A 27,167-nucleotide genomic window follows, 5' to 3' on the forward strand; every position below is an offset into this window, starting at 1 on the left:
GTACCTTTACCAATCACTCCGCCAGATAACATGACGACTTTCGAGAGCGAATCCCATCAGGCGCCATTCGATCTAACCCCATGTATATTCATTTGAAAAACTTCAATTTAAAAGATTTTTGGAGTTCCGAGGGTTTTTATGACGTTTGCATGAATCTGAATGAATTAAGGCACACAAATCTAACACTGTCACAGAAGTTTAATTAATTAATACCACGCCAGACATGACCATCAAGTGGAGTTTGGAATTTTCAAGAGTTTCCAAAAGCTTCCATAAGAGTGGCAAGTAATTACTTCAATTAAGGAACTACATAGTACCCCTTGATGGTGAAGGATATGGTCTGTGAAAAAAGGTTAAAGGATCTTCACGATTTCCAAAATAATTTGGTCTTTAAAAAACTCCACTTTCAAGCATTTAAAACATTCGATATTATTGAGTCTTTGTTTAAATAAATTCACATCTTTAACTTGGGAAGGTACATTTTTCGATAGGAATAAAATCTAAAAAGCTAATAAAGAAAAATAACTTCGATGGCGTCCTTATTTTTCAAACGAAAACCCCTCTCTTAAGGCTTTTTTGATATATATACTTTTCTGTTGTTGGTGGCGTGTGACAGTATATCAAAATTGTAACTCAATTCAGAGACATTACCATCGTAGCATCGTGTACCGCACATATAGAAGTTTGTGATGATGATGGGAAATTAGCATTCATCTCATGACTTTTGCGTTTCTATCGATTTTTATTTTCTATTTTTTGTTTTTACTATATATAAATATAAATATAGAAATAGGTATACGGACGTATTGTAAGGGTCGTCGTCGTCGTCGTTGTCTTCATCATCATCGTCGCCATGGTTCGTCGTCGTTTTGCTGATGGTTTATCCTTCAAAGGACTCTAATCATAAATTCAACGCAGCATTTGCTCACTAACACCTCATCAAAGGCACAAAAGAAGAGATATACGTTATATCAAAGCTTTGGAAGGGCATTTTCAAGAATACATATATACATTATGTAATAGTTACATACATATCTATTATGGTATATAAATGTTATGTGTGGGTAAAACAAGGTGTTTTCATTGTTTAGAATTCGATAACCAAAAGGGAGCTATCCACTTCTACCTTTTTTTCACTATGGAGGAAAGGTATAGATTCAGAAACGTTTGGGCTATTGACCTTTAGAGAAAATCCAAAATGATTACATATGCTTTTTTACATGGTGTTGTATGGTGAATGGAAACCGTTTTGTGGTGCTTATTAGGATAGGATAGGAGAGACATTGTGGTTTGAATATTATTTTCTGCTGTCCGTGCGTCGCTCGCTCGTAGGTGGGTCGTCACGCCCCGAACAGCCTGCTACTATGTTCATAAATTTGTTTCTTTCAAATAAACATGGCGATCTTTTGTGTTATCCTAGACATGAAATTTGTTATTGTTATTGTTGTTGTGCGATTTAGGAAGTGATTTTTGATTAAAGGCATATTTCAATCAAATGTGTAGTGGTATGAAAGCAGGACGGGCAGAGTTCAAGTATTGATTTAAAATAAACGGTGATTTTTTAAGAGCTTGAGAACTTTTAAAAAAAAAAAAAACGCATACAATTTGAAAAATCTCATCGATTCTTTATTTGAAACGTTAGATTGGTCCATGACATTTACTTTTTGAAGATAATTTTATTAAAATGTTGACCGCGGCTGCGTCTTAGGTGGTCCATTCGGAAAGTCCAATTTTGGGTAACTTTTTCGAGCATTTCGGCCGGAATAGCCCGAATTTATTCGGAAATGTTGTCTTCCAAAGGTGGAATAGTTGCTGGCTTATTTGTTTAAACCTTAGTGTTAAATCCAAAGCAAATAAAGAATATTTTCCGAATTTTAAGCAAATTTATTGGCGCTAAAATTTCCTAAGAAATATATATATTTATAAGTCATAATATGTATAATATGTAAATTATTATAAATTCTTACGTTTAGTATTCAGAGTTTTTAGATTTAACTTAACTTTTAATAATAAAGGTTTTAAGTGGATTCAGTCCACGCGCTTTCTCATTAAAATCAAAAAGGCAATTTTTTCTTTAATTTTAGTTCACAATCGTTTATGTTTAGTTTAAATTCACAATAATTGTTAAATTAAGTTTTAAATATGCGCCATCTATTTTTCAACAGCTCCAGTGTTGCCGTGATTCTCAACATTCCCCCCGGTAAGATGGAAAGTTGATCCGGCTTACCTGATACTGTAGAATCGGCAACATCTAATACAGCCAATTTTGAAACGGGTCGAACATAGACTCCCGATTTCGTCTGAATGACAACACTTCTAATTTTTCCATCCCGACTCGTGTTAAGCTCTAACACACGACCTTTAGGCCATTCATTTTTGGCATTATTTTCATCGATTATAATTACTATGTCATCAACGGAGATGGGCTTTGTGTGCTGGAACCACTTGGTTCGTCTTGTTAAGGTCGGGAGATACTCCCGGATCCATCTTCGCCAGAAAGAATTACTAAGCTGCTCAGCCATCATCCAGTTTTGTTTTAAGATAATGCCTTCATCTTTACACTCTCCTAACGGCTTTGATCCGTTTGAAGAGCCCAACAAAAAATGGTTAGGTGTTAAGGCTTCGTCATCCTCACAAGACACTGGAACGTAAGTCAATGGACGAGAGTTGATTATACCTTCAACTTCGGCCATCATTGTATTTAGTAGCTCATCACTCGGATTTCTGGTAAATTTCATTTGTAAAAGCGTTTGCTTTACCGATCGAACCAACCGCTCCCAGCATCCACCCATATGTGGAGCTGCTGGAGGAATGAATGACCATTTGACCCTTCCCTCACCTATACCTTCAACCAGTTTCTTACCATTTATTTGTTCAACAGCTGCTTTTAATTCTCGACTTGCTCCCCGAAAGTTGGTACCGTTGTCGGTGTAGATTTGTATTGGAGTACCTCTTCTTGAAACAAATCGTTTCAAAGCTTGGATGCAAGAACTAGTAGAGAGAGAATGGGCGACTTCCACATGAATCGCTCTTATAGTAAGACAGGTAAAAATAACACCCCACCTTTTTTCCACACGTCGCCCCACAGTTACAAGCATCGGTCCAAAATAGTCGATCCCAACGTATGAGAAAGGCTTAGTATACGTTTTTAACCTTGCAGAAGGTAGTTCCGCCATCACAGGTATCACTGGTTCAGCTCTTTGGTTGCGACACTCCTGGCATTTACGTTGTACTTTTTTAACCATTATACGTAAAGCGGGAATGTAAAATCGCTGACGTACCTCGTTCACAACTGTTTCATTATATTGATGTTTAAATTTACGGTGATAGTGGTCAAGAATTAGAAACGTTATATGGTGATCCTTCGGAAGAACAACCGGCCTTTTGGTTCCAAAATCCACATCAACTGCTGCATCTATTCTTCCAGAAATTCTCAACACGTTATGTTCATCTATGTATGGTGATAATTTATACAACAAACTTGTCTTTGGAAGAAAAACTCTGTCACCAATATTCACTGCATCTAGAAGTATGATTTCTTCACTGAACACATCTCTCTGTGCTCGCCTCCACAAACAACGTTCTGCATCGTCGATGAATTGTTGAAGCGTGAGATCTGGGTTGCGGGTAAAGTACCAATCAATGAAGAGGTAAACTCTTGACATGGCATTAAGAAGCTCCCTCCAATTTGAGAATTTATGAAATTAATTATCCATTCCTGATTGACATCTTTGGTGCTGTGATGAAGATGTTCAACAAATTCACTATCTGGCTTTATAGAATCAAGTTCACACTTCGGCCAGAAGTTTTCATTTAACCACAAAAAATCTGGACCTCTATACCATGGACTTTGCGATGAAAAATCGAAATTCATTCGGGTTTTTGTGGCTTCATCGGCCACATTTTCTTTAGATGGAACCCACTTCCAATATTCTGCATGAGTTTTCTCAAGAATCTCGCCAATTCTCAAAGAAACGAACTGCTGAAATTTTCTGCTCGGTGACCTTAGCCAATAGATGACGGTTTTAGAATCAGTCCAGTATATTTGGCGTGTAAATTTAATTGAATGACTTTCGATGATTGTAGTTGCTAATCTGCTCCCAAGAACTGCAGCTTCAAGTTCCATTCGTGGAATTGATATGTGACGTAAGGGTGCAACTTTCGTTTTTGCTGCTATTAAACGGCACTCGATTTCTTCTCCATGCATAACTCGAATATATGCGGCCGAAGCTAGAGCCTCTTCACTTGCATCGCAAAATATGTGTAACTCAACACTATCTGCATCAAGAAAGTTAAGCACTGTTAAGTACCTCCGAGGGATTTTAATATTATTGATCTCAGGCAACAGACGAAGCCATTTATTCCAAATAACGAAATGCTCGTTTCTTATTTTCTCGTCCCAGTCAACACCAGATCTCCAAATAGACTGCAGCAAAATTTTAACGTTTACCAGAATGTTAGCAATCAGACCTAAAGGATCATAAATTCTCATTAAAAATTGAAGAACTTCCCTTTTTGTGGGTTTCTGCTTACCACTCATCACTTCAGAACACATTCGATCGCTATTAAATATGAAAAACCACTCATCATTTGTTGGGGACCACCATAGGCCCAAAACCTTTTCAGCATTCGACAAGGACACACTGGAGCACTTGTCAGCTAAATGACACTTCAATTCGTCCAATAAACTTGAAGAATTTGACCTAAAATTTCTTATTTCAAATCCACCTTTGCTATGTACATGAATTACATCCTTGGCGATTCTCGCTGCTTCTTCATCATTATCATAACTAGCAATATAATCGTCAACATAGTGATCTCTTATTATGGCCTTAGCAGCGTCAGGAAATTGTAGATTAAATTCTTGTGCGTTACGATTTTTAATATATTGTGCACAAAACGGCGAAGAAGTTGCGCCAAATGACATGACTTGAAGAATGTATGTTTCGACTTCGTTTGTTTTAGCATTACGCCAAAGGAATCGTTGTGCTTCCTGGTCATCAGCCTTAATTTGTACCTGGTGAAACATTTCTTTTATGTCCGCACACAGGCCCACATTTCGTTCTCTAAAACGAAACAAAACTCCAAGCAAGGGGGATGTTATGTCAGGACCAGTCAACAAAGCCGAATTGAGTGAAACCCCATTTATTTTTGCTGCCGCATCCCAAACGATGCGAATTTTGTTAGGTTTGTTCGGGTTTAATACAGGGAAAATTGGTAAATACCACGTTTTTCCTGTTACTTCAGATTTAGGGTCGATCTTCCGAGCGTAACCTTTAATAACATAATCTTCAATCAAGTTATTTATCAATATTTTAATATGTGGCTCTCTTACCAATCGACGCTCTAAGCACAACAGACGATTGTATGCATAAGTTTCACTCTTAGGTAATTTTAAGTTATCATTTCTCCAAAGCAATGGAACCTCGAATTTATCTTTAATTCTTTTCGAATGAGTGTCGAGTATTTTTTGTGCTCTATCCTCTTCAGGCGACATAAGTAGAACTTTTTTCGTTCCCACATTTTCCATTGCAAAGTAATCTTTCAGAGAATCGTTTAAAAACAAGTCATCACCAGTGCGGCATGGACAAATATCCAATTGAAAATTAAGGCTAAGATTCTTGACGGAAGTTATGTCACATGGGCCAAACGCCACCCAACCCAACCGCGTTTTGGTGGCAACAGGTTCGTTTGTATTTCCTTCTTTAGTTCGGAGCGGTATTCCCAAATTCCAATGCTTTAAACCTATTAAAATACGAGGTTTTGCATCAACAAATGACATAAGTGGAACACCCTTTAGATGTACATACCGTTTACATAAATCTTTTGCATTAATTGTTTGCTGCGGCAAATCCAAATCTTCCACTGTGCGCACACCATGAATTGAAAACTTATTCTGCATGTCTGCGCCAGAAATATCCAAATCGACCTTTCTTGAATTTGCTTCTTCTCGTACTACATTTGATGTCCACTTTAAGTGCAGCGGTAAATTTTCCCCTTCCAATTGCAAATCATCAGCCAACTGCGATTCCAACAACGAAGTAGACGACCCATCGTCAAGAAATGCAAATGTTTCTACCTTTCTCTCTTTTCCGTACAAGGTTACAGGCAATACTCTGAAGAGAATTGCATTCTCTTTTTGGTGAGTGTGACAATTCGATGGTGTTTGGGTCGCGATGGATGTTGATGGTGTTGGTTGTGCGATGGAATTCGAAGCCGTTGAAATTTGTAAATTTTTTGTTTCTTGACTGGCATTAGCGAGGGGAATTGGAACTGTGTTGTTAATTTTTTTGTTTGAATCATCAAAGGGAGTTGCAAATGTGTTGGTGAAGGGGTTTGAATTCGGAGTTTCGCCAACAGTAGTCTTCTTTGATGAGTCTGATTTTTCGATGTCATATTTAGGTGCATTCGTTTGATTATATGAGTAATTGTGAAGGAGCTTATGATGACGATAGGCACAGTTATTTTCTCCGCACAGCTGTTTGGATTGACATTTGTTGTTATGACGACGAAGGCAAGTTCGGCACAGATGTTTTTCTTTTACAATCGACCATCGTTGCTGTAATGAGTAGTCGAGGAACGTCTGACATTTAGCCAATGAAGTGCAATTTTTTTCGCAAATTTTACATTTTTTGGATGTTACTACTTCGTTGTGAATATTTAGATGTGATCGCTCTTGTCGTGATTTTTGCTCTGGAGATGAAATGCCTGAAAATATCACATCGTTTGCGGCTCGACCAACTTCAAATAACCAAGAGCTAAATTGAGAAATGTTAATTATTGAAAGTGTTTGTTTATATATGGACCAGTTCAGGCGAAGAGTTGGAGGTAGTCTCTCTACCAACTCCTGGAGCAATATAGGGTTGTTTAAATGCGATGAACAACCAGAAACTTCCATTGTGGCACAAATACTTTCAACCTCAAGTGAATATTTTAGGATGGATTCTAATTTATCTGCTTTAGGAAGCGGTTCTTGTTTGAGTTTACTAAGCAATGTGTTTATTATGATTTCAGGACGGCCGAACATCATTTGCAATGTGCTTATAATTCTGTCAACTTGACCGGGTTGTGACAACCGGCTGCGAACTGCATCGAGTGCTTTCCCTCTCAAGCTTGCCCGAAGGCGTACAAGATTTTCTTCTGACGAGAAACCGCAGATCCTGGTGCTGCTCTCGAAGCAGCTGATGAATAAAGCCCAGTCCTCAGGATCTCCATTAAACCGTGGTAGATCTTTTGGTGTGGAATGTCTTGCAGCCAATTGTCGCCGTGTTAACGTGGGATTATCTTGGAAATCATTTAAGGTTTCTTGTGGAATCTGATTATTGTTGTTCGTTGATTGTGGAAAAGTTTGTCTTTCTACATTATTTGTGTTCAATAAAGTGTTATCGTGGTTTTGATTGACGTTAAGGCCTAGCCAGTTATTATTTAATGTGCTATTATTAGGTAGATCGGCATTAAAAGTTACATTTCCATGCTTGGTTTGCATTTTCAACCAGTTTTCCACATTTTTTGAGGATGTAGGGGGGCCATCAGCGTTGTCGTTACCGTTGAGGTCATCTTCAACATCGTCCTCGTCTTCAGAAAGGTTGTCCTCAAGAATTTGATATTTTTTCGACAAGTACCTTTCTTGCAGCAGCCGTTCTTCTTCTAACCGTTTGAGTTGAAGGGATGCTCGCCTGCGTGATGAGGCTTTGGATGCTGTTGACATCGCCTTTGAAGTCATCGGATTCATTCCAGATGATTGACGGGGCATAGGATGGCCAGCAGTAACGGTTGATGGAAGTGTTTCTTGTAGATCGGCAGCCTGTCCTGCGAAGGGAATCTGTTCGGATAGAAGGATTGTTGATGCTAACGGTGGTGGTGCAATTGGCGGTGGCACAGCTGACGGGGGCACAGCTGACAGGGGCACTGCTGTCGATGGCACAGCTGGCGTTGGCATAGTTGGCAGTGGCCCAACTGGTGGCGGCACAGCTGGCGGGGGCACAGCTGGCGGTAGTGTAACTGGTGGCGAATTTTGAGGTTGTGTCTGACTACCACTTGGAAAATTCATTCCACTTATTTCGGCGACTAAATCGCTTATTTTTTTTGAAGGCGGTGGGGTACGATGCATTTAGGTATATGTACTGGTTTTATGAAGGCACAAGGAAGGGAAAACTCAAAAGGTACTCACCTGGTTTAGCGATTGGGTAGGTACGGGCTAATCACGTGCTCCGTTGGCCAATCTCCTTTGGTCCTTACAACAATTTGTGGCGTTTCTAACGCTTATTCCAGATTGATGAAAATTCGGTAAACGAAATTTTAGATTGTTAAATCCAAAGCAAATAAAGAATATTTTCCGAATTTTAAGCAAATTTATTGGCGCTAAAATTTCCTAAGAAATATATATATTTATAAGTCATAATATGTATAATATGTAAATTATTATAAATTCTTACGTTTAGTATTCAGAGTTTTTAGATTTAACTTAACTTTTAATAATAAAGGTTTTAAGTGGATTCAGTCCACGCGCTTTCTCATTAAAATCAAAAAGGCAATTTTTTCTTTAATTTTAGTTCACAATCGTTTATGTTTAGTTTAAATTCACAATAATTGTTAAATTAAGTTTTAAATATGCGCCATCTATTTTTCAACAGCTCCAGTGTTGCCGTGATTCTCAACACTTAGACTTGACGTAGCCCCACAAAAAATAGTCTAAAGGCGTCAAATTTCATGATCTTGGTGGCCAACTTACCGGTCCATTCCTTGAGATGATTTGTTCTCCGAAGTTTTCCCTCAAAATGGCCATAGAATCGCGAGCTGTGTGGCATGTAGCGCCATCTTGTTGAAACCACATGTCAACCAAGTTCAGTTCTTCCATTTTTGGCAACAAAAATTTTGTTAGCATTGAACGATAGCGATCGCCATTCACCGTAACGTTGCGTCCAACAGCATCTTTGAAAAAATACGGTCCAATGATTCCACCAGCGTACAAACCACAGCAAACAGTGCATTTTTCGGGATGCATGGGCAGTTCTTGAACGACTTCTGGTTGCTCTTCACTCCAAATGCGGCAATTTTGCTTATTTACGTAGCCATTCAACCAGAAATGAGCCTCATCGCTGAACAAAATTTGTCGATAAAAAAGCGGATTTTCTGCCAACTTTTCTAGGGCCCATTCACTGAAAATTCGACGTTGTGGCAGATCGTTCGGCTTCAGTTCTTGCACGAGCTGTATTTTATACGGTTTGACACCAAGATCTTTGCGTAAAATCTTCCATGTGGTCGAATAACACAAACCCAATTGCTGCGAACGGCGACGAATCGACATTTCACGGTCTTCAGCAACACTCTCAGAAACAGACGCAATATTCTCTTCTGTACGGACTGAACGCATTCGTGTGGTTGGTTTAATGTCCAATAAAGTAAACTGAGTGCGAAACTTGGTCACAATCGCATTAATTGTTTGCTCACTTGGTCGATTATGTAGACCATAAATCGGACGTAAAGCGCGAAACACATTTCGAACCAAACACTGATTTTGGTAATAAAATTCAATGATTTGCAAGCGTTGCTCGTTAGTAAGTCTATTTATGATGAAATTTCAAAGCATACTGAGCATCTTTCTCTTTGACACCATGTCTGAAATCCCGCGTGATCTGTCAAATACTAATGCATGAAAATCCTAACCTCAAAAAAATCACCCTTTACAACATTTGTAGTTCTTGAGTTAGTTTAAAATTTGATCAGACAATTTTAATTGAAGTTCAGATATTAAATCAGCATTTACAAAAGATTCCAAAATTAAGTTTTCAAAACCTAGACAGTACTACATTCTTCATATTTTATTAAGAACCAAATAAAGTCTTTTTTGTCATACGTAATGAGAATTTCCAAAACTTAAGTAAAATTATTAAATTATTAAAACAACATCTGTTTTGGCACAAAACGAAACTCAGTTTGGTGAAGCCACTGATCACTCGGAGTTTAACTTTTTACCTTGGTCTAGCCGTATATGTAAGGAATGCTGTTGCCTATTAACTTCTACCACAACATTTTCTATGCACCATCACAAATTTTAATTATATGTGCTATAAATTTAACGTCAAAAGGCGCATAATTCACACGTGTTTTATTTATCGTAGCCCAAGTTTGGATAGCAATTTGACTTCTAACGAAATCGATACGCTGTCAGAAAATTGTATTTCATTTTCCGCACAGTGAAATCGTCGTTACGGGTGATTTCAATGTACACAATTCTTAATGGCTTCAATACTCGGGCCAGACAACATCCGAAAGACTGTGTGCTGAGATCTTTGCTAAGTTGAACAACCTAACTCAGCTGGTCAACGAGCCCACTGGAATATCGGACATGGTAAGTCGAGCAGAAAACACTCTTCACTAGCTTATAACGTCTGACCCTGGGAATAACACTATTAGTGTTCTATAGCGTGATAACTCTCCAGTTAAAGAAAGAGCTCCTAAGAGAACCGTTTGGCAAATACGAGAAAGCCAATCGGGACGGTCTCAATAAACATTTTGGGTCTAACTGGTGACTATGCTTCATCGATAGTGACGTTGACGCCAGCACTGATATAATCACAGGTTTTATTCTCTTGGGAATGAGCACTTTCATCCTGAATAGGGTTAAAAGCACCAGACCTAAGGAAAACGCATGGTTTAATGGGAGCTGTAAAGAACTTGTTAGGGTTAAAAAGTTAGTTTCCGTTGTTTTAAAGCCAATCCAACAGAGGAAAAACGAAATGAGTTCATGCAAGTCAGGAAGGTCTGGAAAGCCGATATTCGACGGAACAATAATGCAATATCCCAATGGTAGTAAAAATTGTTGGTCATTTGAAAAAAAATGTGCGCAATACTACGTCATCATCAGTTCCAACGCTCATTTCCAATGACAATCCTTTTGGAGGCTCAATTGATAAAGCCAATTTGCTTGAAGCACATTTTGTCGTTAATTCGTTACTGCCAATGAGTGATATGACTCTTCCTGTACTTGAAAGCGTAAACTATGCCATGGGCCGAATCTTCTTTCGCACTTTCAGTTACTAGAGTACTTAGCGGTGTTCTTTGACACTTGGAAAACTATTGCGTAAGCTTTTCCATCTGTCATGTTCTAAAGATCCCTTTCCGATTGGATGAAAAACAGCATTTGTTCAGCCTGTCTCTAAAAATTCTGAATCCTCTTCCTCCTCCCACTTACGTCCCTTATTATAAGGTCATGGAAACGTTGATGAATTTTTAGCTTAAAAAATATCTTGAAGAACGAAAGCTTTATGACCCACAATACGGCTCTTGTAGCAATAGGTCCACTGGTGATCTCATGGTTCATTTCACCGAACAGTGGAACAAATTTGTACATCGTTTTGGAGAAAGTAAGATTATTGCACTTGATATTTCAAAAGCCTTTGATAGAGTTCGGCACCAAGCTCTCTTATCAAAAATGCGTGCATTTGGTTTTGATTAATCCCTTCTTCACTGGGTTAGAAATTACCTTTCGGACCGTTCAATTTGAGTAGTATGCGACCAAATCTCATATCCACAAAATAAACGCTGGTGTGCCCTAGGGCTCCAATTTGTCTCCTATGCTCTTCCTTATTTTTTTAAATGATCTTTGGTCTGAAACGTCTAACGCAATATGTACAATGTTTCGCTGATGACAGTACTCTCAGCTTTTCATATTCAGATTCGTATCCTTGTTCTTCGGATGTGGACTACCAACGGCAGCGTATGATAAGCTCATTAAATTCTGATCTTGACAGCATTGTTCAGTAGGGAATCAAAAGCGTAACCCTCCCCCAATGCCACTTTCCATGAGTGGTACTTATATCGATGAGACTGAACAGCTATCAGTCCTAGGTATGTGCTTTACAAACCACTTGTTGTAGAGTGATCATATATTTGACATTGTCAAAAATGCTGCTAAGTGTTTAGGTAAACACCGACCATGTATGTAGTTTTTTCCTCTTCTGATCTGGTTATAATTTATAAAGCTATTACTAGTCCGAAACTCGAGTACAATTCGCATATCTCGACAGGTGCTCCTATAACCCACTTGAGTCTCTTGGACAGAATTCAAAAGAGACTTCTAAAAGTGATAGGTGACTATTGTCTTAATGAATTTTTTGCCTCATCAAAACAATTCATAAGTAATAACCGTTCTTCTAGGATTGCACATCAGTTTACCCTTGGCCAGCCAGTTGGTACTTTTGCAGCTGATTTCTTCTGGATTTTGACAAGTAAAACTAAGCCATTATTAGAAACACTACAATACACTGTTCAAAAACGCCCGAAATTGTTAAAATGTACTTAAAAAATGGTGAACGTTCGTACGTCACTTAGTGAATCATTGGTAGTGGAATAACTAGAGAATTTAAGTTTTTTGCGCAATATTGATTACAGAATCAACATTTTCGCCTCACTAAATAACAACTGAAATATTGCTGCTGAAGCCTGTAATGTTGAAATGAAGCACTTCAAAAAGTACTTTAAAGTTCTGTTAAAACAAACATCCATCAAAATTATCCGAATTTTTTTGAAAATCCACACTTGTGACCAAAATTGGTCATTGATATCTCGGCATTCCATTCCTTTAGACTTTTCGCATCAAGCGCAGTGAAAGATAAAGGTGTATGCCAATGTTCCCAATTACAGCGACAAGGACACCACCACCGCTGTCCTAACAACGGATAAAGCCACCTACTGGCTCATATCCTCCTACCTTGGACACGACAGCCCAATTCCAGGAAACACCTTGAGGAGGGCAATTGCGGACGCGCAATCGAAAAAAGTTGGTCTCCTAATTGGTTCAGACGCTAACCCCCATCACACGGTATGGGGTAGCTCTGATATAAATGAGAGAGGTGAGTACTTATTTGATTATTTACTAAGCACTAACCTACTCATAAGTAATATTGGTAATGAACCCACTTTTGTAACCAAGAATAGGAAAGAGGTACTTGATATTACACTTACCTCTGACTCGATCCACAATATGATTTCAAACTGGCTTGTCTCAAAAGAGAGTTCCTTCTCTGATCACAAATACATTCAGTTTGAGCTCAAAGATGTAGCAAATACATCTACGGGATTTCGAAATCACCGGAATACTAACTGGGAGCGTTATAGGGAAGTACTAGCACAACTGCTTAATTACAACCTCCTTAAAAGCTCCTCCAGTAAAGATGAACTAGACATTTCTGTAAATCATCTCACCGAAGCCTTAAATGAATCAATGAGATCTTCATGCCCTGTAACCGTTTTAAAGGGTAAAAAGAAACCTTATTGGTGGCGTTAAGAACTAGAACCATTCAAAAAGAGCTGTCGCAAACTTTTCAACAGATCTAAGTACACTAGATCTCCTTCTGACTGGAACTTATACAAACAAGCTCTAAAGTAATATAAAAAAGAATTAAGAAAGAGTAAGAGGTCTTCTTGGATAAATTTTTGTGGTAAAATAGAAAATACTTCAGAAGCCTCAAGACTCAGGAAAATTCTCTCAAAAAGTCCAACAATACCCAGTGCTTTAAAGACAGAAGCAGGCACGTGGACTATTACAGATGAAGAATCTCTTAATCTGTTATTAGACACCCACTTTCCAGGTAACTCTAACCTAAGCAATGACTTAACATCAGATTCTTTAGCTTATACAAGCGATTTAGTTGATCTAATAACGCGGGAAAAACTGCAATGGGCCATAGACAGCTTTGATCCATATAAATCTCCAGGACCAGATGGAATCATTCCGACTGAACTACAAAAATGCTCAGACATGATTATTCCACCATTGGAAATCATTCTGACAAGCTGTGTAAGGTTGAGATATATTCCCAAAGCCTGGAGAATGGCAAAAGTAGTTTTCATTCCCAAGAAGGGAAACCCTCACACGATTTATGTTTTTTGTGACCACAGAAAAGAAAAAAAAACTTTTTATTTATTCTTTATTGGGCCACAGGCCTCTTACGCTTTATTTATTAATATTAAATATAACAAACTAAGAAACCAGAATGATCCGCCGTCCAAGCGTCGCTGCGATCATTGGGGTTACATACGTATTATTGGGCTCCGCTGATCGGTTATGACTTTGCTTTTATATTCTTTTAATGCTGACATTGCATTTGAGCTGTTGACCCTTTATTGCTGATGCCGCACTTATTGGTTGGAAGTGCTGTTGACCGTTATTAGCCGATGCTGCACTTTTTGGTTGATCGTGCTGTTGACCCTTCATTGCCGACGCTGCACTTATCGGTTGCATTGTAGTTGCTGCTATATCATATGTAACTCCTCCTCGGTTTGAGTAAGAATTCTCCTGAATTCTATAATTTACTTGTTTTACATTGTATGTTTTATTATACATTTTATTGCAAAAATAGGTTATGCTTACTGATATACAAATAATCATTATAATCATGCTAATGTTTATTACATATGATATATTTTTATGAAATCTTAACTCATTAATTTCTTTTATATTTTCAAAATTATTTAAAACAATATCATCAAAAGTAATGGTTTTCTTAAAAGAAGTATTAAAATTATTTTCGGGGTAAAAATATTTTTCTTGAACAATTGTTTTGTTATTATAAAAAATTTCTTTTAGCAAATATATTTGACAATTAAAAAAATTAATAAGATAATTGTTGTTTAATACAATTTCTCTGTCATCACAATTATGTTTTAATTTTTCTTTGTATGCATTTTTTACAATTAAAGTTTCATCATCTATTATTTGTATTTGAGTTTTGTTGTTATGTCTCAATTTACAATCTTTAGTTAGGATACAATGTTTGCTTGGTTTTAATTGTTGCACAGTTACATCATTTTGGTATATAAATGTTTTATTATTAATTTCTATTATATATTCGTTTTCGTAATCAATTTCAAAATGTTTATCATTTGGTAAAGGTAAAATTAACTTTTGTTCTACTGTTACATAATTTCTTGGAATTTTAATGGCGATTATGAGAAATTTGTTTTTGTATTCTAGTACACCCATTTTAATTAATTTAAGTTTATGCAAATCAATTTCATATTCATTTAGTTCTTCCAATGTCAATATACTGGGGTGTATTATATTATATTTTGCTGATACAACATTATCTTGAATTTGATTTACTTTATTTTCTATAAAACGTAATTTTGTCATTTGATCTAAAAATAATTGGTTTTTTACAATTTTTGAAATAGAATTTTGTATTCTGTTATAAGCATTCAGTATTTTTTCTCTATCATCTAAAATTGTTTTTTTTAATGTTTCTATCGATTCATTAAAATTTTTATTTATTTTAATTTGTTCATTTATTGCATCAATTGCATTATGGCTGTTTTCTTCTGATATTCTTAAATAGTTCCAAATTTGTTCCCTATCTTCATTATCCATGGTTCCGAAGAGCCATCTTTCTATGTTTCCGACTACGTTTATTAAACCTCTTCTAAATCTTCTCTGTTCTTTAGGTGTAATCGACTTAATTTTTGCTATAATTGTTTCTATTTCTTTAAATATCATATCTTTGTTTTCGATCTGTAAGTGTTTAATGTTAGTTTGTATGAGTGTTATTGTGTTCAGAATTTCTTCTGGGTCTATAATATGTAGAATTGTATTTGTTTGGTTAGTAATTTCTAGATCTTTAATTTTTATTTTTAAATAACCAGTTTGTTCATTAATTAGTGTTGTTTGAAGAATGCCGTGTGTTGTTTGTGTTACTAATAGTACTAGGAGCATTATTACCTGAAAATTTATAAGGTCTTTTAATATTGCTAATGTGTACGTTATTGAGATTTTTAATTTTATATCTAGGTTGTTCTTTATGTCGAACATTTTTGTAATTTTTGATTGGTCCTACTTCTCTTTTTTCTGAATATGTTTCGCGTTTTTCATTAAGTTTGTTAATTTTCTTAACTTTCGTTTGTTGGATTCTTTCATAAAGTACTAATTCATCAATTTCTTCTTTAGCTATTTTAGGTGTGGTTTTTATCGTGGAATGATATCTGTTGTTATAATTATCTAGAACTAATTGCAATTTCATTTCTATTGATAAATCTTTTTCTTCAATGCCTGTTATTTTTTCTAAAATAGTTGAATGCAATCTTTCAATATCCGCATTCCCTGTGTGGCTATTAGGTTTCGTGAAGTGTATTTCGACCTCGCTTCTATTAAGAAAATCTAAAATATGTTCTGATTTGAATTCGTTATCTGATATTATTTTTTTTGGTTTACCGAATTTTGAGAAATGTTCAATAATAATTGCTTTTTTACTTCTCCAATTTCTATCGGTTATTACATACCCTACTGCAAATTTTGTAAGTTTGTCGATTATAGTTAGAAATGCTTTTTTCTCAATGTGAAATATATCTAAATGTATTATTTCATTTTTATGTTTTGGGGTCTCTGTTAAGTTATATTTTGGTTTAATGGGATTCCTATCGTATTTTATTTCCTGACATTTTTTGCAATTGTTAATTACTATCTGTATTTGCTCGTGAAGTTTAGGGAAAAAAATTTTTTCTTTCAGCGTGTAGTATGTTTCGTTTATACCACTGTGCATAGATTCTTTAGTGTGATAGAGGGAAATCTGTTTGTGAATCTCCTCCTCGGTTTTGATTTCGGCTGCTCTTTTAGTACATTTAATGAATTTTATTTTGTTGTTCATGGAGAATAATTGAATTATAACTTGTTGAACTTTATTATAGTCATGATCTTCTACCTCAGAATATATACCTGTTGTTCCTTTCTTAGTTACTCTAATTAGAACATCTTTTATTTTGTCCACTCCTTCAAGAGGATTCAGATATATAATTCTACGTTCATGCAATATTTCTATTTCGTTTGGTATTATACTGTAAGTTAGGATTAATTGCGTTTTATATTTGTTAACAATTTCCTCTTTTATTCCTATATGATCTAAATGCTGTTCCTCGACTGAATGAATTGTTTCCGTAAGCTCCATATTAGATTCTGAATCATTATCCTCGTTTATTTTGGGTGTGTTTTCTAATCTACTTAGGAAATCTGCTACTTTATTCTCTTTCCCTTTTAAATATTCGATTTCAAAATTATACTCTTGAAGTTTCAAAAGCCATCTTTGATTTCGTTGGGAGAACTCCTTTCCTTTATATTTGCTATTTAGATATTTTATTGGAATATGATCAGTTACAATTTTAAAATGATTTCCATATATATATGGTCGATAATAGTTGACTGCGTAAACAATTGCCAGGAACTCTTTATCTGTTACACTGTACTTTTGTTCGTGTTTATTAAGGGTTCTGGATACGAAGCATACCGGGTGCCCGTTTTGAGATAGAACAGCGCCAATGGCATAATTGCTTGCGTCTGTTGTAACTACAAAGGGTTTGTCATATTCGGGATATTTTAAAATTGGGTGTGAAGTTATTAAATCTTTAAGGTTTTCGAATGCTGAAATATATTGAGGGTCTTTAATATTAATTGTTTCACCTTTTTTCAAATATCTTATCATAGGATAAGCAATCTTAGCATAATCCCTTACGAATTTCCTGTAGTACCCAGTCATCCCTAGGAAACCTTTAAGTTGTTTCTCTGTTTTTGGTATCTTTAAATTATCAATTTCTTTTACTTTATTAGGATTTGGTTTAATCCCTTCCTTAGTCAAAATATGACCGAGAAATTCAGTATCTCTTTTCATAAAGCTACACTTATCTGCTTGTATTTTAAGGTTATGATCTTGTAATTTTTTAAATATTTTTTCTAGAGAATGCATATGTTCTTCTAATGTTGTAGAGAATATTAAAATATCGTCTAAGTAGACTACGCATATTTTATTTATATAATCACGTAAGATATTGTTCATAAGTCTCTGAAACGTTGCAGGTGCATTCTTTAACCCGAATGGCATCCTGATGTATTCATATAGACCCGCTGGAGTAACGAACGCTGTCTTTTCAATGTCTTCTGGTGCAACTAAGATCTGGTGGTAACCTTTTGCCAGATCTAATGTGCTGAAGTACTGTGATTTCCCTAACTTATCCAATATACTGTCTATATTGGGAATTGGGTATTTATCATCTACGGTTACTTGGTTCAACTTTCTATAATCAACGACAATCCTGTATTTTTGTATGCCGGTATTGTCAAGTTTTTTCGGAATAACTATTATTGGTGAACTGTAACGACTGTTACTCTTTCGAATGATTCCTTGTTTCTCCATTTCTTCCATCTGCCTACGTACTTCGACTTCATGCTTTGGTGGATACCTATATAGTTTAGAGTTAATTTGTTGGTCTGTGGTAGTTTTTATTTCGTGAACTACTGTAGTAGTGTTTGTTAATTGATCGCCTTCTTTGAAAATCAATTTTTTATATTTATTTAAAAGCTTTTCTACAGACTCTTGTTCTATTTCATTGAGGTGATTTGTTTGAATGTTACAAACTTCACTTGTTTCCAACACATTAACTTCTTCAAGTAATGTGGTTAAGAATGGAAGATGTATACCATTTACTAAAATAACTTCCTCATTTTTTAAGTCTATAGTTTTTGCATTGTTCCTTATCCAATCCATTCCTATTAGGAAATCGTAAGGTTTATTTAATTCTACTTTTGTCCATTTCATTCTTGCATTGCAAGGCTGATTAAATTGTATTGGACATTTTGTTTTTACTTGTGCTGTTTCGTTAACAATACCATTAATAGTATTAATTTGAATTGGTGTATCGTTAATATATTCGTAAAGATTTGAGGGAACTCTAGTTGAATTTAATAGGCTAATGGTTGATCCTGTGTCAATCAACGCTATATAGTCTGTTTTTTCAAAAGTTAATTGTATGCACATTTTTCTTGAATCCGAGGCTAGTTGATAAAAAACTCGTGATTCTCTATTTGATTGGTTTCATCTTTATTACTTAAATAGTCTACTTCCATAGGTTCTATTCTAGCCTGTCTTGATCTATGTTGACCTGAATTTTGAATGTTTTGGGGATGGTTATTATACCCATTATTTCTAGCTTGGCCTGATGCATTATTATTTCTTATTTGTCCTGTCGGGCTATTCCCATTAGGTTGATTTTGATAACTGTTTCTATTAACTTGATTTTGATTCGTGTAGTTATTGTTTCTATTAGGATATTGATTAGTGTAATTATTGTTTTTAAAAGGATTTTGATTAGTGTTAGTATTGTTTTTATTTGGATTAGTGTAATTGTGTCTGTTGTTTTGGAAATTTTGAGGAGTTGTGTTTTGGAAATGATTTCTAGGTTCAATGTTGTGTGTTCTTTCAGATCGTAAATTATATTCATCCTGACCTATATATTTAAACAAAATTGTTCTAATTTTTGATAAATTGTATTCATTGTAAATCTCTGCAGCTAAAGCTCCTGCTGTTACATCTTTTATTTTTAGAATTAATGCACTATTCAGACAGTTAGCAATTTCTAAACCATTTTTATTGAATGTTGCACATTCTGTTATATAATTAATAATATTTTGTATCTTATCTAATAATTGACTTATACTATATACCTTTATACTATTAATGCTTCTCAGGATTGTTGCCTCGTCTTTGGTTGGCCGGAAGTGTATCTTCAGTTTTTGCTTGCATTCCTCCCACGATGCTGGTGCTTCAATTGCTAGGAAGTTCTTTGCGATTCCTCCGATTTTCTCATTGTAGACAACAGCAAACACTTCGTTAATATTTACCGGTCCAAATTCTTCTATAATTTGGTCTATCGTCGCGATAAAAGAAGGTAACGTGCCTTGCTTTCCCGTAAAGTTCTCTACATATTTTAAACGTTTTTCTATTGTAACTCTTATGTTCCGCACTGCATTATTCTGACTGTTTAGAATTTCAGTCAGTGTTAGTAGACATTGTTCCATTATAGGTTGTGCCATTTTGGTTTTTTAATTTTTTAAAGTGATTATTAGATTCTTACTTTATTAGATTACACTTTATTATAATCACAGTTTTCACTTCGATAACACAAGGTTTTTGGTTTTTTAATTTTTTAAAGTGATTATTAGATTCTTACAGTCACTTTATTATAATCACAGTTTTCACTTCGATAACACAAGGTTTTTGGTTTCGGATGCGATTATTAGCTTCTTAAAGTCACTTTATTATAATCACATACACTTTGATATTCCGTGGTTATTGGTTTCGGATACGACTATTAGCTTCTTAAAGTCACTTTATTATAATCACATACACTTTGATAATCCGTGGTTATTGTTTTTTATTGAAAAGTTTATTTCTAAAACAAAACACTGAGATTTCTTTTTTTTTTCGTTTCACTATCCTCTAATTTATATTATAGAGGACAACCGACTGCGCCATTTATGTTTTTTGTGACCACAGAAAAGAAAAAAAAACTTTTTATTTATTCTTTATTGGGCCACAGGCCTCTTACGCTTTATTTATTAATATTAAATATAACAAACTAAGAAACCAGAATGATCCGCCGTCCAAGCGTCGCTGCGATCATTGGGGTTACATACGTATTATTGGGCTCCGCTGATCGGTTATGACTTTGCTTTTATATTCTTTTAATGCTGACATTGCATTTAGTGGGTGATTGAGCTGTTGACCCTTTATTGCTGATGCCGCACTTATTGGTTGGAAGTGCTGTTGACCGTTATTAGCCGATGCTGCACTTTTTGGTTGATCGTGCTGTTGACCCTTCATTGCCGACGCTGCACTTATCGGTTGCATTGTAGTTGCTGCTATATCATATGTAACTCACGTTAACCCTAAAGATCTACGACCAATCAGCCTATCATCCTTCCTTCTTAAAACCTTGGAAAGATTGATTGAATTTATATCAGACATAATTTAAAACCATGTCTCATTTCCACAGCTCAACATGCTTACTCTAAGGGAAAATCAGTAGAATCAGCACATCACTCGCTGGTACGTACCTACTATTGAACATTCCCTCGAATACAAAGAATATAACCTGGTAGCGTTCCTAGATATTGAAGGAGCTTTCAACAACGTCAGGTACCAGGCGATCACAACAGCAATGGATAAGCTGAAATTAGAGAAATCACTCATAGATCTTATAAGTCTCAGTCAAAAGCAGGAAAATCATTTCTAACATGAGAAGTTTTACTACCACCAGATCGGTGAATCGAGGCACTCCCCAAGGTGGAGTCCTTTCGCCTCTTTTATGGAACATGGTAGTAAACGACCTACTTACAGCATTGGAAGCAGAGGGTTTTAAGGTGATTGCCTATGCTGACGACGTTGCGATATCCGTATCTGGGAAGCACCCCCAAGTTCTCTCGGAACTCCTACAAAATGCCCTAAAAAGGCTAACTAAATGGGCTTAGCAATGTGGATTGGACGTCAACCCACACAGAACAGAATTAATACTCTTTTCGAGAAGATATAAAATTCCTCAGATTAGCCCACCCAAGATTAGAGGAATATCATTAAGCTTTTCCGATCAAGCTAAATATTTGGGCCTCATTTTAGACAAAAAACTAAATTGAAGGGCAAATATTGATGAAAGAGTCAAAAAGGCTACTGTAGCTCTTTTTACTTGTAAAAAGGCCATAGGATCAAAATGGGGCTTCTCCCCAAAAATAACCCACTGGCTATACACTTCGGTAAACAGGCCGATGCTCATTTATGGAGCCCTCGTATGGTGGACCGCACTGGACAAGATGGTAAATCTAAATAAGCTCATCAAAGTCCAGCGGTCAGCAGGTATGTGCATCACAGGAGCACTTCGCACAACACCAACCGCAGCATTGGAAGTGCTTTTAAACCTAACACCACTTGACATCTTCTCTAAAAAGGTGGCTGCCAACTCATGTGTAAGGCTAAGAGCCACCTCTCAATGGACCAGTAACAATACTGGACATACTACTATTCTAGACAATTTCAGATCTATCTCAGATCGCTTAGACTATACTACCCCAAAAATGGTATTTGGTAAAAGATTTCATGTGTCCATCCCTTCAAGATCCTCCTGGGAAGAAGAGGGACCCCTGGAAGACGATGCGGTACACTTCTAAACTGACTGACGATTTTGGACCTTTCAAATGGATTTCTTGAAGTTATCGAAGTGGTCATGAAACTCGTTGTTTTTAATAGCGAATTAAAATTTCTTATTGACAAACCATGTGCAGCTTAAATATTTAGGACAAAAATGGAAAGTTATCAGTTTAGTCACCGTATTCTCTTTCGCTCATATCATAAATGTAGACACCGGCCCTTAAAAACGTTTCAGCTGTATCGATCACAAGGACACATTTTTTTTCAATAAGGCTTCATCTCAAATAAAACAGAAAAATAAACCTTGTTTCTCGTAATTTAGTCCCGGGATCCACAATTTTCGGCCAGAAATGTGCGGAAAACAATTTGTTGCCAGTATATTTACAAAACAAACATCTCACACTGTTGTGTGGTTTGATTTGTTGGCTGACGTGATCCAGAAGTAGGGTATGCCATCAAATTTTGGTTTCTCTACAGCAAAGGTATACTCACGGCTTGTCATTATGTACATAAACCATACCTACTATTGTCGTACTCGGAGAATCAAAATCATTTATTTCGCTGCAAAGTGTCTTCATTCAACATGGTTTTCAACTTAGCCACTACCACCACCACCATTTCTGCCACCATCATGATGGCATACACAATGAATTGACATTTCATCCAAAAACAACAATAATGACAGTCAGGAGTGGAGGGAGGGAGTGGGTGGCCATATGGCCATATGGACGAGGAAGCGACACCGCCGTCTCATGGCATCATATAGCAATATAGCACCTCTCATCCGAAATAACTCTGACTTGCCTATCACGTCCGTCCGTTTTGGTTCGAGTTGTCGTTTGTACGTTGGTTCGTTTGTTCGTTGGTTTGTAGATGCGCTGAGTGCTGCGTTTACTTGACTAGCCCCTTAAAAGTCGACTTTCTTCGTCATCTTTCGTCGTCTTCGTCGTCACCATCATCTTCATCGTTGTCTTGTCTTTATATATGTATAAAAGTCTTGAGATGAGTAAATCTCTACACTGCTGCTTCTATATGTATAGGAGTATAGAATAGTCCTGAGTGCAAACATCCCATAGAAACCACATTTTCATCCACTTTCAGCGCAGAGAAGAGGTTTTCCGCAAACATCCGTTTACTATTTATCCTGGAGCTGAGCCAAAATTAATTCCAATTTCGGATCCTTAAGTCAACACATACCGCATGGAATAAAAGTTTACTTTTTATTTCATTTTATTTTATTTATTTCGCTTTCGTTCAATTTATCCCTTGCCTCTTCTTTGACATCCTGTGCTTTAACAGGGAACCCATGAGCTATGTACCTATAGTATAGCTTAAATATCTTGAGCCGCAGTTGACTGCGAATAAAATGCATCAGCTAGCCAGAAATTTAGGGATTTTAAGCAGGATTCATTGTTGTCGTCTACAAAACGAGCTGTGAATTACTTATGGCCAAAATGCTAATACTTAATGTTGTGGTGTGTCTTTGCGAGACTGAACACTGCAAATACTCTGGAATAGGGAACAAAGTCCCTATTGATCGCTGTGAAGAAGAATTTCCTTAGAAGGATTGTGTGGAATTTCGACTTAAGGGATATTAGAATTTAAAGTTTTAAAAAGCTGAAAAACATAGCATATTTCAATGTTTTAAATAATTAATAACAATTTTTTTTAATTTATTGTAAGTAAATAAAATGTAAAGGGTGTTTTTTTGCATCTGCGATTTTCAAGAAGAAATAAAGTAGCTTATTATAAAGCCAAGCTGCACATCCCGTGGCAATACTCGTGTTTAGAACAAATTAGGTTAGCATAAAAGAGGGCTGTAGAGAGCCAACTTAAAGAGATAAGCATGTGCTGTTGCGAACTTTTTTTTAGAACTATTAAAAGGAATAATTATGCCATACATTATTTTAGCAAAACGTTAACCATTTCTGCAGCGCGCGCAGAGTAAGTTCTCAAAATATAAAAATTCCCGATTTTGAAATATTCTTTATTGGTACTTCGCTCGTATAAGTCTAAGCATGATGTTATGTAGCCTATAGTCTTTATCAATATCTAGCTATCTAATACTGAAAGACTTTGTCAAATTGGAGCAGCAGTTTCTAAGATAATCGACTTCAAACAAGCAAACAAACAAACTTTCAGCCTTATAATATTGCTATTAATAACGGTTTGTCATTATCTTTTAAAAATGACTCCGAGTAAGTGGCCACTGGGGCTGACTGAGAGACCCAATTTTTACCAATTTTTGCATAGCCTAACAAAATATAGCCGTGTTAAATTGCACGATCTTGGAGGCCACGCCACAGTCCTACGATGCGAGATAATGGCTCACCAAAAGTTCCCTTAAATAAATTTATTGTTTCATTTTGGAACGGAAGGTTGTCCAAATCAACACTCTTCAATGCAGACACGAACAAATTGTTAATAATGGGTCTACTCTTATAGCGTTCCCATTGTCTGTAACATAAAAACTGTCTTATGAGGATGTAATGGCATTTCAACAATGGCTTATGGTCACTCTAAATACGACAATTCTGCTAAGGAACGTATCTGTGAACCGAACATTTATTTTGGTATAATAAGTCTATTTATTGATGTTCAATTGGTAGACATGAGCATTCAATAGGACACAACCGTCCTCAGCCTACCTCTGTCTATCAACTCCTACTCTCAACTCCCCGCGGTAAGCATCAGGTGCCTAGTACCTCAACTGGAGATTGGGTTCTAACCCCAGTGGAAAGTTGATGGGAGCAGCACACGAGAGAGGGGGGAGAGGTGTTTCCACTAAGGCACCTCTCCTTATCCAGGCGGCAGCGGATGAACTCTTGAGATGCAATCAACGTGGCGTCTACAGTTCCAGTAAGGTTGAACTACTTAGTGAACACCTTATAGGGCTTCTTCGACATATTCGGAGCAGAGGTATATATAAATCGGCTTATCCGGCTCCCCAACCTTGGAGTTAAACTAAGGATCTGGCCCTCCAAGTTGCAGATTGTGCCGTCGGGTTGACTTCCTAGCCACGTAAAAAAAACCTTAGTTGCGAAGCACCAAACAAGCCTCGGATACAGCAAATTCACTGTTGACAACCCACGCAAACGAAATGAGGACAACAAACTTCGGATCTGTACGTGGAATGTTAGGTCCTTTAACCGACCACGTGCAGCCGAACAACTAGCGGAAGCCCTAAATTACTGAAAGGCAGATATTACCGCCATGCAAGAAGCACAATGGGATGGACCGGGCAAACGTAAACTAAAAGACTGCGATATGTACTATACGGCGACTGCTACCGAGAACAAAGACAGCGTGTCAGGCAAAAAGTCTTGAGCTCAACAGTGTGAGCGAGCGCATCACGACGATCCGCATCAAGGCTAAATTCCCCAACATAAGCCTAATATGCGTGAATGCCCCAACAGAGGAGAAAGATGAAGACACCAAAGACATATTCTTCGAGCTCTTGGACAAGACATATTCGTAGTGCCCTGGCTATGACATTAAAATTGTCTTAGGAGATTTTAACACCAAGCTAGGAAGAGAAGACATCTTTGGTGGCATAATCGGGAGATACAGCCTGCACGACACTACCTCCGACAACGGATTCAGGCTGGTCGATTTCGCTGATGGGAGAGACGTTCTGGTAGATAGTACGCAGTTCGAGCATCTTGATATCCATAAGGGGACATGGAAATCTCCTGATCAATCAACCGTCAACCAGATTGACCACATTGCGATGGACGTACGACACTTCTCGAGTATACAGGATATCCGAACATTCCGAGGGGCCTACTGACTCGGACCACTACCTCGTTAAAGCCAAGGTACGGCTACGGATATCCCGATCCAAGCCAAAACAAGGAAGTACTGTTAGAAAATTCGACGTTAGACGGCTACAATCGCAAGAGACTGCCATGTCATTTTCCGATCGAGTCTCTTATAACCTCCTAAAAAGTACTATGCTGTCTGCATTAAGCATTGAAAAATAGTGGAAACATTGCCTTGCAGCCATCAGAGATGCCGCCTCTGAAGTGCTAGGTTTTACACGGCCAACACAGCGAAACCCCTGGTTTGACGACGAATGCCGGCAAGCGCACGCAGCAAAACAACAGGAATACAAAACGGTGCTGTACAGGAGGACCAGAGCTACTCGAGAGCTCTGCGAGCGAGGAACGAGAGAGGAACACCTGCTTCTTAGATGGAAAATAAGAGAGCATTAGAAGCTTGCGATCGAGGAGATAGAGGAATGAGTTTCGTAAATTTTTCCAATAAGTAAAAAAAACTCCCAAGGATACCAGCCACGAACCGAAGCCTGTAAAGACGACCAGGGGAACATCGTAGTAGAACCACAGTCGTTGCTGAGAATATGGAAAGATCACTTCTCCAAATTATATAACGGTGTTGACAAACCGAATGCCGCTGTAAGTGAGATAGAACCACCCTACCTAGGCGTCGCAGATCAACAATTCCGCCAACCCGACCTCGACGAAGTGAAGATAGCCAAATCTTAACTGAAGTCAAACAAGCTACTGGAGCTGACGGCATCACTGCCGAACTTTTTAAAGCAGCAGGCGATGCACCAACTCAGTGGAATCTCAATATAGTTTTCCCGATACATAAAAAAGGAGAACCTTTAAATTGCGCCAATTAACATTGCATATAAGATTCTTGCTGTCGTATTATGTGAACGTCTGAACCGTTCGTCAACAATCTTATAGGTCCTTATCAGTGTGGTTTCAGAATAAGAAAGTCCACTATCGACCAAATATTCACACTACGGCAGACCTTGAGATAAACCCAGGAGCTTCAAATCGATACCCAGGGAAGAGCTCTACAGAGCAATGTCTAGTTTTGGCATCCCTGTCAAACTTATTCGTTTGTCCAGAATGACGATGGAGAATGCACGCTGCTCTATCAAGGTCGGGAAAGATCTTACCGATGCATCAACCGTCAACACTAGAGGCACAATTTTCCAAAAATCCATCCAATTACTCGGATACGCAGATGATATTGACATAATTGAAAGATCAAAGCGTGATATCAGTGGAGCGTTTTTGAGCATTGCCACGGAAGCGAAGAAGATGGGTTTAGTGGTCAATGAGGGCAAGACCAAGTATATGCTGTCATCAAAAAAGGACACTGAAAAACGACGTCTTGGACAAAACATCACCCTGGACAGCTATAACTTTGAGGTAGTTAAGGACTTTGTCTACC

General features: G+C 37.0%; 1 protein-coding gene across 1 annotated transcript; it reads right to left on the reverse strand.

The window, feature by feature from the left end:
- Window positions 1-3,523: 3,523 nt before the first annotated feature.
- LOC129950415 (uncharacterized) lies at window positions 3,524-8,110 on the reverse strand. The gene has a single exon (XM_056062356.1). It carries the CDS (start codon window positions 8,108-8,110, stop codon window positions 3,524-3,526), a length of 4,587 nt encoding a protein of 1,528 aa, XP_055918331.1.
- Between the last annotated feature and the right edge of the window lie 19,057 nt (window positions 8,111-27,167).

The sequence above is a fragment of the Eupeodes corollae genome, chromosome 3, assembly GCF_945859685.1.
Source record: "Eupeodes corollae chromosome 3, idEupCoro1.1, whole genome shotgun sequence".
NCBI classification, from domain to species: domain Eukaryota; kingdom Metazoa; phylum Arthropoda; class Insecta; order Diptera; family Syrphidae; genus Eupeodes; species Eupeodes corollae.

Bases quoted from the DNA above. Each gene is read 5' to 3' on its own strand.
- LOC129950415 (XM_056062356.1), bottom strand. From the start codon at position 8,110: ATGCATCGTACCCCACCGCCTTCAAAAAAAATAAGCGATTTAGTCGCC.